This window comes from Panthera uncia, unplaced genomic scaffold (assembly GCF_023721935.1).
Source record: "Panthera uncia isolate 11264 unplaced genomic scaffold, Puncia_PCG_1.0 HiC_scaffold_1160, whole genome shotgun sequence".
Lineage (NCBI taxonomy): Eukaryota > Metazoa > Chordata > Mammalia > Carnivora > Felidae > Panthera > Panthera uncia.
The window spans coordinates 1-12,156 of record NW_026057767.1 but is presented as its reverse complement, the minus strand read 5'-3'; the positions used below and the strand labels follow the sequence as shown (position 1 = coordinate 12,156).

Genomic DNA, 12,156 nt, shown 5'->3' with positions numbered 1-12,156 from the left:
ATGGCACTGGGTAACCTCGTTCTTAATAGTCGTCATATTTGTATGTCTGCCTTCCCAATCAACCACGCAGGCCCACTGTTAGTTTTGCTCATCACTGTACTCCAGTACTTTGCAGAGATCTGGCACAAAACAGGCATTCAGTAAGAGTACTTATCAGAATTAAAGAGAATATGACTTAAATGGGGAGAACTGGCTTGTTTTACAGAACATAACACAGAGGACCAACAAAGTCAGGAGAACCGCTTAAGGTCACAAGGGTAGTGGCAAGACCAAAGAGAAGACCAGAAGTGGAGTGGGCAGAAGACAGCTCAGTCTTTCCAGCCATACTTGTGTTGAGTTAGCCTGCCGATTTCATGAGAAAGATTTTTCCTACTCAAGGCTCTGCGCAGGCTGAGGCCTAGGTAGCTTCACTCACTGCCCAAGCACCGGAACGTCTAGGGTCCACGGCGGAGTTCAACAAATATTCCATGGAACGCCCGTAAAACAAACAAAACTCTCACAGGGAAGGATGTTTTGAGGATGGCCTCACCTTAACCTGGAAAGGCTGTTCCATGGGTGCAAACAGGCAGACATTTGCCAAGTAACCTCCGTGACTCTAACTGCTTCAAAATCGGGAAACTGAGGCCGGGAGGCAGAGGGAGGGGCGTCTCTGCTTCGGCCGCGCCCCGGCGGGGGTCGGCACCGGGAGGGGCGGGGACGGGGAGGGGGTCCCGGTGCGCCCGCTACACGGAAGCCCGGCGCCGGAGGGCGGGTCCGGGCGGAGGAAGAGGCCCCGGGGCTCACGGCTCCGCCGCGCCAGCGCCCGCCTCCCCAGCGCGGCTCCGCGGTCCCGCCTTGCAGGGCAGCCCTCCACGCGGGCTCGGGGATCGTCCGCAGGCGTCCACGCCCCCGTCTCGCAGCCCCGGGGCGGCTCAAGCGTCCTCGTCCCGGAAGCTCCGCCGTCTCGTCTCGCGAGGCTCCGCCGCCCGCCCAGGCCTCGGCCGTCCCACCGCGGCGTCCGCCCCTGGCGCAACGCGGAGGCCCGGTGGCGCGACGGCCGGAGCCGCGGCCCTGCGCTCCCGCTCGGCGTCCGCCCGCGCCGCCCGTCCGCCGGCCTGCGCTGTTGGGGGCAGCGAGGTGAGCGCCCGGGAGAGCCCGGCCACTTGGGGAGGGGAGGCGCTGCGTGGAGCAGTGTTTAACCGCGGGGTTAACCGTGTTTAACCCTGGGGTTCAGGGCCGCTGGCCGTCACCCGTCACTTGGCGTGCGGGCTTGCTTCAGGACCGGGGGACTGCGCGCGAGGAGCTGTAATAACACTTCACTGAACTGCGGCCATGAGCCAGGCTTTGTTCTAAGCGCTTTATCTACTTCTAGCCTCGCTGCTGCCCTGCTCGGCAGGTGAGGAAACTGCCTTACAAAGTGGAGGAGCTCACACCCTCTGGCAGGAGGTGACTGCCCTCCCTGGCACCTGCGCTTCCCTCCCTCTGGTGTGAAGACCGGCCCCTGGAGCTCTGCCCGGGTGCCTGCCTACACGTGCGACACCCCCAGGCGTCCTTCCTTTAGTCCCCACCCATCATCCGCTCCAGACCACCAAATAATCTGTCCTTTACCCCAGCTGACTTCAACCACCACAAGACCCCTGGGACTCCCCACTCTTTCTGCCTTTTTGTTGTTGTTGTTGTTTAAGTTTATTATTTACTTGGGGGCGGGGGAGGGGGCAGAGAGAGAGGGAGGCAGAGAATCCCAAGCAGGCTCCACACTGTCAGCACGGAACCCACCAACCCTGAGATCATGACCTGAGCCAAATCAAGAGTCGGACACTTAACAGACTGAGCCACTCAGGTGCCCCCAGGCTCCTTCTGCTTTAAGTCAGAAAATTTTAACCTGATTTTTGGAAATCGAGGTCAGCAAGGATAGAAAAAGAACGTTGGTGACCCTTAGGCTGCAGAATGAGCTCCCATAAGCTGTTGTCAAGTACAACCCCTGACACTGAATAGATCCTTAGCAGAATTTACTTGTTGAAGGCTTTGCCCACATGGTTACAACCAGTAAGGGACACAGGAAGCAGGGAATGTATAAATGTAAAGGAAGGGGCAGATGGAGAATGGGAAGGATCTCGACTCCCAGTTCATTTCCCCTGCTACGAAAAGCCCTCGAACAGGCACGCTCAGTGCTTTCAAATGCTTTTGTCTTTTTTGCAGATGTTCACTCTGCCTCAGAAGGAATCCAAGACACCTACCACCTGTCCAGGCCCAGCCTCCACACAGGACCTGGACAGTAACCATGGGGATGGTCTGGAAAGAGAATGCTCTAGAAAGCCAGACTGGAAGCTGCCAGAGTTCTGTGGAGGGGGTGATCCTACCGCCACAGCGTCCTCTGGCAGCTCCCACCTGTCCTCTAGAGGAAGCATCATTAAATGGTTCTGGGACTCAGCTGAGGAGGGCTACCGGACCTACCACATGGACGAGTACGATGAGGATAAGAACCCCAGTGTGAGTGAAATCCCTGTTCCCACTGGAACCCAAGGTGGGATACCCTACCTTGACCACTAGGCAGGCGCCCAGCTTGCTCTTGTCAGGTTGGAGTTACAGTCCTCTGACCTCCAAGAAGGCTTCTGCTGTAGCTCAGACAGTCCCCGGTTTGTTGTCTGGATCAGAAAACGGCCCGTTAATGATTGAGGGGACCCTGATTTGTGAGGGAGGAATTCAAGAATCATGGAGAGCTCCCCTGTGGATTCTGACCACAGCCCATCGACCATGCAACTTGAGAGCTGGGACACGACTAGAGGTCAGGCTGCAGCCGTCTCACTTAGGGGTTGTGTATTCTTGAACTAATTTATTTAATTTCTTTGAACGTCAGTTCCCCTCTAAGTTGAGATGATGATGTCTGTTCTATAGCAGAGTCACAATTAAATATGAGGTATGTTACTAGCACAGCACTACTGATTAGAGCATCCAGTACATGGTAGCTGCCATTATTACTATTCTCTGTCCCAATTATAAGCTGTTTCTGATAATACCTTCAGAGGGCAGAGAGCTGTCACAAATAATCCTGTAATAATCTTTGTTAAGCATCTAATCAGGTGCAGGGCACTAGGTCCAGTGCACACTGAAGGCTTCTAATGAACAGAATATGGGGGTGTCACATCCTGCAAGAATCGGTCATAAAGTCTGTGGCTTCCCTCTTGGGTACTCACGGTGTCTCGTCCTCTCCCTCCGACCGCCTGCCCTGGGGGAAGCCAGCTGCCCTTTCACGAGGCAGTGCTGTGGGGAATCCCGTGTGGCGAGGGACTGAGGCCTGCCAACAACCGTGTGAACGAGTCTGGAAGTGGATCCTTCCCCCAACAGAAGATCCTTTCTAGATGGGGTTCTGGGCGGGGTGCTTCCTGGAGGAGATGGCATTTGAATGGAGCTTTAGAAATGGGAAGACGGGACCAGGGAGCTGAGTGAAGGTAGGGCTCGAACAAGGGCAAGGAACGGTGTTTGGCTTTGCTTTGCTGCCTCCGTGGGCTCCTCGGGCCTTCTTTTGGGACCCCTCGGCTCTGTTGACCCTGCCTCCCTATCTCTGTCTCCAGGGCATCATTAACATGGGCACCAGCGAGAACAAACTCTGCTTTGACCTGCTGTCCAGGCGGGTAAGTCCCGGTGCTCCTCTGGGTGGTATCACCAGTTCCCAGGGAACTGTCCTCTCTTGGACTTCCCCCGAATGCTTCCCTGACAAGAGCCTGCTGCTCACCTGAGGTCAGGAGACCCGGGTTCCACATCTGCCTCGGGGGCAACTTTCTCTGTGATCTTGGGCAAGTCACTTCCCTGTTCTGACCCTGCTTCTTGAAGACCTCCTCCCCATACTTGGTGCCTCCTGCTGGCTGGGTCCCTACTCTGAGTGGGGAGCACTCAGCAAGGTGAGGTCAGTATTTAACACCTGGCTCTGGGGTAAGGAGGACTCTGATTTGTCGCTTTTGCCAATTCCCATAGTGTAAATACTCCCACCGTGGCTGGTTTCAAGGTACGGATGTGACATCCCTGCAGACAACTTGGGAAAAGCGGTGTTAGAGGCACCCATGAGGTAGTGTCCCCACTGTCTAGGCACATAGATGGAAGTAACCTCGAGGGCACACGTAAAAATGTAGTAACATAACCAGAAACGGTGATGTTTGAGTTATTACCTTGGTTTTTTAATGCACTTTACTTATTTATACATTTATATAATTTTAATTTTTTTAAATGACTTTTTTTTTTTTTAACACAGCTTGTAAAATTCCTGGAAACTTAATTAAGCAGATTTCTTGAGCTGGTATGAGCCCTCTCTAGCAAACCGCTGGAAATACCTGGGAAATGTGTCTCCCAAGGCCACGGAGTCAGAGTTGGGGATTGTAGAGAGAGTGACATCTAACCCAAAAGAACTTCTTTCCAGAGGTGACAAATCCAACACCTAAGGGAAGAGGAAAGTAGGGAATGGGTTCAAAAGGCGCGTTCTCTCTGACTCCAGGTCCCCGCTGCACTGTCCAAAACAAATAAAATGTGAGCCACATATATAATTGAAACTTTTCTATTAGATAAGTAAAAAGCAACTGGTAGATTCATCTTAATAACATATTTAGCCCATTATATTCAAAAACAGGACCATTTCAACATGTAATCAATAGAAAAAAATGAGAATATTTTGCATACTGTTTTTTTTTTTAATTTTTTTTTAACGTTTATTTATTTTTGAGATAGAGACAGAGCATGAACGGGGGGAGGGTCAGAGAGAGAGGGAGACACAGAATCCAAAACAGGCTCCAGGCTCTGAGCTGTCAGCACAGAGCCCGACGCGGGGCTCGAACTCACGGACCGCGAGATCATGACCTGAGCCGAAGTCGGACGCTTAACCGACTGAGCCACCCAGGCGCCCCATTGCATACTATTTTCATATCAAGCCTTCAAAATCCAGCGTGTCTCCACTGAGGCCAGCCACATTCCGCGTGCTCTGTAGGCAGCTGTGGCTGGCGGACTCCATACTGGACAGCCAGCTCTATGGGATCAGGGAGAGGGAAGAGGCTGGAGTTATATACAAGGGGCTGATTACCCTTTTTCTTCGGGTCCTCCCCCCAAGACCCCTACCTTTCCTTGACATTGTGTATGTGATGCCCTGGGAGTTCCTAACCCAGCACCTGGTCATGGTGGGGATGGTCTAGACACAGCCACACTTTCCGGAGTGTAATGTTGAGCAGAGCCTGCAGGCCGAGTCCGTCCAGAAGTTGGAGCCAACACCGAAGTGATGGCACCCGATTCTGGGACCCCCTTCTGTCACCCCAGGGAGAAGCTGAGTAGCGCGATCTCCTATCACGGCCTCCACAGATCCACCCCTCTGGGTTTTTTAGATGGCAGTGTTGCATAAAGAGCACTGGATTAGGAGGCAGACGTTCTGGGTTTTGTCTCAGCTCTGCCACTTGCTAGCTCTGTGACCTTGGCTGAGTCACCTCACTTTTTTGATCCTCAGTTTCCTCATCTGCAGAACGGGCAGGAGAATGCTGTGCCTGTGCTGTGTCACAGTCTCTCTGATGAGCCGACCGAGCCCAGGCTTTAACGGCCCTGGTGCTGGGTGGATGCGGGTCCAGTGCTGGCGGTCACCATGAGGATGTGTGGCCCTCAGTCCTGCTCTTCCCTCTGTCCCCAGCTGAGTCAGAGCGACATGCTGCGGGTGGAGCCATCTCTGCTGCAGTACCCTGACTGGAGGGGACATCTGTTGTGAGTAGTTGCCACGAGCCAGTGGTTCTCAGTCTGGGCTGGTTTTGCTCCCCAGGGGACAAAGGACATCTGGAGACATTTTTAGTGGTCATAACTGGGGGGGTGGGGGGGGGCTGTCACTGGCATTTATCGGGTAGAGACAAGAGATGCTGCCAAGCCTCGTACAATGCCCAGGGTAGCCCCCATAACAACTAGCCCGCCCAAAGGTGAGTGGGGCAGGTGGAGGGGACCTGCCTCAGGCTGAGGGCCGGTCCTGGGGACCTGGCGATCGCGGGGTCTCCTGGAGCGTCTGCAGGGAACTCGTACCTCTGCCAGTCCCAGCCCAGCTCAGGAGCTCCCAGCTTGGCTTCCCTGGGTCTGAGGCGCGGGGAGGGCCTTCAGGCATGGAGTCTTTGTCCCTGCTTTCTCGGTAGTCTTAGAGGAACCAGAACTAGCGCTGGGGGCGAAGGGGGGGGGGCTGGCTAGGGCATTTTCCTCCTGGAAAGATGGGAGTTTGTCCTCGTTGAGCACTTGCTAGGGGCCACCTGCTGTTCTAAGGACTTAGCGGCCAAGCAGGACTGGATTCCAAAGTGCACGTTCTTCTAGTAATTAGGATTGTGGGTCCTGGACACAGGCCACTGGCATGAGTGTGGAGTCTGCCGCTTACCAGCAAGTGACTGATTTCCTTCAAGCCTCCGTTTCTTTGTCTGTAAAATGGGTATAATAATAATAATAATAATAATAATGATAATAACATCATAGAGTTGTCATGAAGATTAAATGAGTAAAATTCCCCCAAGTAACTCCTGCGTCATGTAAATGCTCAATAACTGTTAGCAACAGTAACTATGATGACAGTTATTGTTATAACGTTATTATCTGCTAGATTTACATGCAGATAGAGTGTTACTTTTGATATTCCTCCCCTCCCCTACCCCTGGATCCTACCCAGTCCAGTTGATCAGGTGGGTCGGGGGTCCTAGAACTACAGAGAAGGCAGGTTTTTACGCCTGTGGGTGGTGGTGGGGTGGGGGGCCCCGAGATGTGGAGACAGCACTGGCCTCACAGCCCTCGTGAGAAAGTGGAGAAGGATAATGGCAGCTATCTGAAGATTCGCCAGGGGACCTTTGGGATGGACTGTGGGTTGGGGACCCTCTGACAAGTGTCCATCTCTCTGTCCAAACTTTAGCCTCCGGGAGGAAGTGGCCAGATTCCTCTCTTTCTACTGCAAGAGCCCGGCACCCCTGAAACCAGAGAATGTGAGTAGCCCCCTCCTCTGCCTTCTGCTCTTCTGCCCACCTCCCCCAAGTTTTGACTGGCCAGGGGTAAAGTAGGGCTGGGATCTGCCTTTCACTCAGTTTTGACTTGTTTCCAGGTGGAATTAGGAATACCCCCTCCCCCTTTCCTCCTCACCCTAGATATTTAGGATATAACTGGGATGTAATTTCTGCTCCACTTGGTTCTGTGGTTCCTTGTTGCCTCGACACCTTTGGGCAAGACCCTCTAAGCGACCAGCTCCCTCTTCCTTGCTCTGTTGATCTAGAGCATCGACCAAAGAATAAGCCACACAAACGTGCCCGGCTTTAGTCAGGAGGGGCCTGTGGCTGCCTCTGGGACCGTGCTGTGACAGAGCCCCAGAGGGCCCCGAGGTGGGGCCTGGCCGTCCCTCTGTGCCAGCCTGGATACAGCCATAGGTCCTTGCTTCCACTTGCACAGGTTATTCATCTTTCTTGTGTGGATGTGTCACCCTCAGGTGGTGGTTCTGAACGGCTGTGCCTCTCTCTTCTCTGCTCTGGCCACAGTGCTGTGTGAGGTGGGGGGTAAGTAAACTGTGGGCTGCTCAACACTGGGGGCTGCCCTCCGCCTTCCGTGTCCACAGCCGCCTATCTTTGCAGGCTGCACGGGAATGCTTTGGGCCATAGTAGACTGCTAGACCGCAGGGGGCGAATTAGCACTTTGACAAGATACCCGATGTTGGCAGTTTCAGGGGAGGTCAACTGATGCCAGGGTTCTGGGCTTCTCTCTGCCATGACCTTGGTTTCTCCTGTGGTGTGATGCTATGGCCTCCTTACATGACAGTGTGTCTTAAGGCAGGAAGGAAGGGATGAGGTGGTACCTTGCCTGTGTCTTTCTTATTGGGAGGGTGCAGGACTTTCCCAAAAGAGTCCCAGCAGGGCTCCCCTTATGTCTTACTGGCCAGAACTGACTCTCAAACCCATTCCTGAAGCAGTCCCTGAAAAACGGGATTAAGAACCACGGTTGGCTTAAACCAAACATGGTTTATCCTCAGGGGCTGGGGAAAGGCCATCTTTCCTTCCCTCCCACCTTCCTCGGACTTATTGCTGGCCATATCTGGGAAATCTGATGCTCTCTTCGCAAGAAAGTTGGAGTGTCTGTTGAGTAGGCCACCAGCAGTGTCTGAAACAGGAGCCAAAGTCAGATTGAGAACGGGTCATGGTCAGGGGTTATTGTCGCCAGAACAGAGAGACCAGACCTACTCACTGTAGCTTAACTAGTAGTGATTATACTGGTAACAATTACTGATCGAATACCGTGTTGCAGGCACTGGCCTAAGGCTTTACACCTAGTCCGTCATTTAATCCTCAGTGCCTCCCTCGGAGGCAGGTTCTGTGTCAGCCCCATTTCACAGATGAGGACATGAAGGCACAGGGGGTTAAGTAGCCTGTCAAATTCATACACACACAGAGCTCGTAACCAGGACTCGAACCACAAAAAGAAGATTCATTGCAAGGATATAATAGGCAATTTCCTACCCATTCTAGAACAGTCAAGAACAGGATTGGTGTCACACTGTCCATCTCTCATTGGGGTATATAGTTCCTCTTCCTCCCCTTTTTATATGTGAGCCTCTCTCCGGACCTTTCTCAGCTCCCGCATGGCCCAGTGTAGCTGCCCCAGCTCCCACTGCACGTGACCTTTCTGTCCAGGTGCTCATTCTCACCTGATGAGCGTCTGTGCTTCCTAGAGCAAAGTCATGAGAGAGAGCACGTGATGGGCTTCTGGCCGGCCAGTGGATGGGCTCGCTTGGGTGTCTTGTTTACCTCCCGTCCACCCCCCGCGGCTGGGGTAGGGAACATGTAGGACGAAGGCTGTCCCTCCCAGAGCTGCGAGTGGGGCAGGCGGGGGGGAGGGGAAGGCGGCCTGACCATGTGTCCTCCCCAGAACTGGAGGAATGCCTTTGCTCTGCATTACAATAGACCTTGGCGGTCATCACCAACCACCCCCCGCCCCCATCCACAGCTGGGGTCTTCTGGATGATATCCCCTCCCCAGCATGCCGTCTCAGCCTTTGGTTCCAATGTGCCCAGAGGGGGAATATCCACTCCTCCCGAACCCACTCTATCTCTGGGCCGTTCTGTCTGCTCTCAAGTGTGTCCATTTGTCCAGCCCAGATCACCCTGCAGCTTCAACTCAGTGGATCCCTGTCTTGGAGTGACCCAGCACATTGAGTGCTTTAGAGGGATCCTCTGAGGTTCAGTTTGCTCATCAGTAAAGTTACTGACATTACAGAGCGATAGTGAGGACCAAATGAGCTAACACGCAAGTGCATGTTTAACACAGTTCCCAGCACGTAGTAAGTGTTGAGTAAATATTGGCTATTGATTATCAGCAAAGGGACTGATCTCAGTGGATCCAGTATTAGAGCTTGAGAGTTGAGAGACACAGTGTGCCTCCACTCTTCCCCTGAGGACGTGGAAGTCTGGGAGAGGTGTGGAGCCTTTGGTTGGGGGGATTGGGGCATTCGGGCCAGAGAGTGACAGACCCTGGCCCACTCCTGCCCTCAGAGGCGTTCCTGATCCCTGCCCCTTACTATGGAGCCATCACACAGCACGTCTATCTCTATGGCGGCGTCCGACTGGTCTGTGTCTATCTGGACAGTGAGGTAAGAGCTCCTGGGACCCCAGGCAGGACCCACGCCTTCCTATAGATGAAGACTTTTCTCTCTGTGAATTTGAGGGTGGACATGGGAAGAAGTCCGTGCTGAGGGCTTTGGGGTTATGGCTGCAAGGAAGTGGAGCCTTCTGTTGCCCATGACTGTCCATACCTGGGTTCCCCAGGGGTTCTCCAAGTCCTGGTTTTGAGAGCTCTGGGGTCAGTGTAGAAGCCAAGGGCAGTCCCAGGGAGACTACATCAAAATGGTGGGGTGAGGATGGGGCAGAGAAGACCTCAACATGAAAGTTCTTGGACCCCAATCAGAGTGTCTCTCGGGCCTCTTCCCAACTAAGAGTGATGAAGTGTCCCTGATGTGATGGGGTGGGGGTTGGTGGCAATGAGGAGAGTGAGCCTATCTGTGTTTTTTTTTCAGAAACTGCACTGGGGAGGCTAGAGATGACAAGGGTTGGAGAGGCCCCAGAAGTTCAGGTTTAGGGGATCCCTGAATTTGGCTGGTGGCTTTTCTCCATCTTTGTCTAGGTCACTGGGCTGGACACACGCCCCTTCCAGCTCACAGTGGAGAAGCTGGAGATGGCCCTGCAAAGAGCTAACTTTGAGGTCTGGAGGTCATATCAAACCCAAGGCTGGGAGTGGGTGGGTCTAAGCAGGACAACAGACTTCCTGTGGCTGATCTCATCCTGGGAGTGGGTTGGCACTCCCTGATGGGGAGGGGGTGTCGGGGGGTCAAGTAGGAGCCTGCCCAAAGAGGGTCTTCTCACTGGAGAAAGACCCTGAGACCTCTGTGTACAAAGAGTCAACCAGGGAACTTGATTAACACCCCCGCCTCTACCACCCTATTTTGATTTTGTGGTCAGGTGTGGAACCTAGCCGTCTGTAGTTGAGCAGTCTCCCTGATGATTTGAGGACCTGATTCTCCTCTTGCCTTGAGGGGACCTCCTGAAGAAAGGCAGAGACAAGTACTACTCTTGTGGTTCCTTTCTAGTCCGAGGTCATTAACGCTGTGCATGTAGGAATTCTAAAAGTGAAAACCCCCACCCACTATTCTACCAACAAAGGCAACCTTTACCCTTTGGGCATATTTGCCTCTGGGCTTTGTTCTCTGCCTTTGTTTCCTTTCCTGGTTGACCCCATGCTACAGACATGTAATTCTCTGCCCTTGTTCACTCCACATTGGGTGGTGAACACATTCCCATCACATTTCCCTTGGGAGTCTGCCCAGCAACCAGCCCCATCTAGTGGGACCGTGTGGCTCTGGCCTTTAGGAAGAGCTGAGGGTTTCCTGCCCCACTGATGGTTTCAGGGTGTGAAGGTCAAAGGCCTCATCCTCATCAACCCCCAGAACCCTCTGGGTGACATCTACTCCCCAGGAGAGCTGCGGGACTACTTGGAATTTGCCAAGAGGTGAGGCACCTTGCAGTCCCCCCATAAAACGTGCCGGCGGATCAGGAAACTGACGCAGGCTTTGGTACAGGCCCTTCTACCCTGTTCCCTCCACTGTGGGCTCCCACCCGCTTTGGTCCTTCCCCCCACAGTGGGGTGGGGAAGCAGGGATTTGTGGGATGCCACTTCTCTTTCTTTCTCTCTTTCTTGTTATAACAACAGCTGTCATTCAGCGTATAGGCTCTAGGGGCCAGGTACCCTGCTAAGCGCTTCATGTGCTGTGTCTCCTGTAATCCTCCCAGTCACCCTATTATCACACTGTCATTATCCCCCGTTTGCTGAGCAAGGAGTGGAGCCAGACTTGAATCTGGGTCTGTCCGTACGTAACTGTTTTGCACTTATTCGTGTCCTTTGTGGAGGTGCCCACGGCCTCTCCGCCTCTCCCAGACAGTGCTTCGAAAGCCCCACTGCCGTCTGCTTTGTGTGTGCGGCTTCCTGTTTGAAGAAACAGGCATAAGAAGGGTGTCTCTGGAAGAAAGTTTGGTAACCCTGGGCCAGACTGTGGTCCCCTTGGATTTCTGATTCATTGCTTCCCCCACCCCGGGGGACCTATTTGGCCTGCAAACCAAGCTCTCTCCTCCAGGCACAAGCTGCACGTGATGGTGGATGAGGTCTACATGCTGTCCGTGTTTGAGAAGTCGGCGGGGTACCACAGCGTCCTAAGCCTGGAAGGGTGAGGCTGCCCCACCAAATCTGACTCTGCCAGCCCCCCAGTCCCCCACGGTGCCCTGGCCCCTTGGCTCGGCCCTCAGGATGTGGCCTAAGTTCATTTCCTCTCACATCCAGCTAATCCCACCGTCCTCAGATCCCCTAAGGAGAACATGGGAAGCCAGGCTGCATCATGGGTTTTCACATTGTTCTGTGGGGTTTCTGTAGAGCCCCAAGGAGGGGCCGGGCCATAGGATTCCTGGTGGGGGGAGGGTGGTGCTGCGAGGGTGGGAACTGGCCTTCTTTGCTGTTTTCCAGAGTAGCTCTAGCTTTATCCATTCACTCACTCACTTACCCATTCATTTACCCTTTCATTCATTCATTCATTCACTCAGTCGTTCACTCCCTCCCTCATTCACTCACTCCCTCATTCACTCCCTCCCTCCCTCATTCACTCCCTCCCTCCCTC

At 53.7% G+C, this 12,156-nt stretch overlaps 1 protein-coding gene across 1 annotated transcript; it reads left to right on the top strand.

Moving 5' to 3' along the window:
• Nucleotides 1-612: 612 nt before the first annotated feature.
• Nucleotides 613-12,150, top strand: LOC125916789 (1-aminocyclopropane-1-carboxylate synthase-like protein 1). Its single transcript, XM_049623080.1, has 10 exons — nucleotides 613-1,116; nucleotides 2,179-2,469; nucleotides 3,552-3,611; nucleotides 5,636-5,706; nucleotides 6,875-6,944; nucleotides 7,439-7,505; nucleotides 9,491-9,588; nucleotides 10,119-10,196; nucleotides 10,900-11,000; nucleotides 11,623-12,150. The coding sequence occupies exons 2-10, from the start codon at nucleotides 2,179-2,181 to the stop codon at nucleotides 11,714-11,716; spliced, it is 930 nt and encodes a 309-aa protein (XP_049479037.1). The 5' UTR covers nucleotides 613-1,116; the 3' UTR covers nucleotides 11,717-12,150.
• The last annotated feature ends 6 nt before the right edge of the window (nucleotides 12,151-12,156 follow it).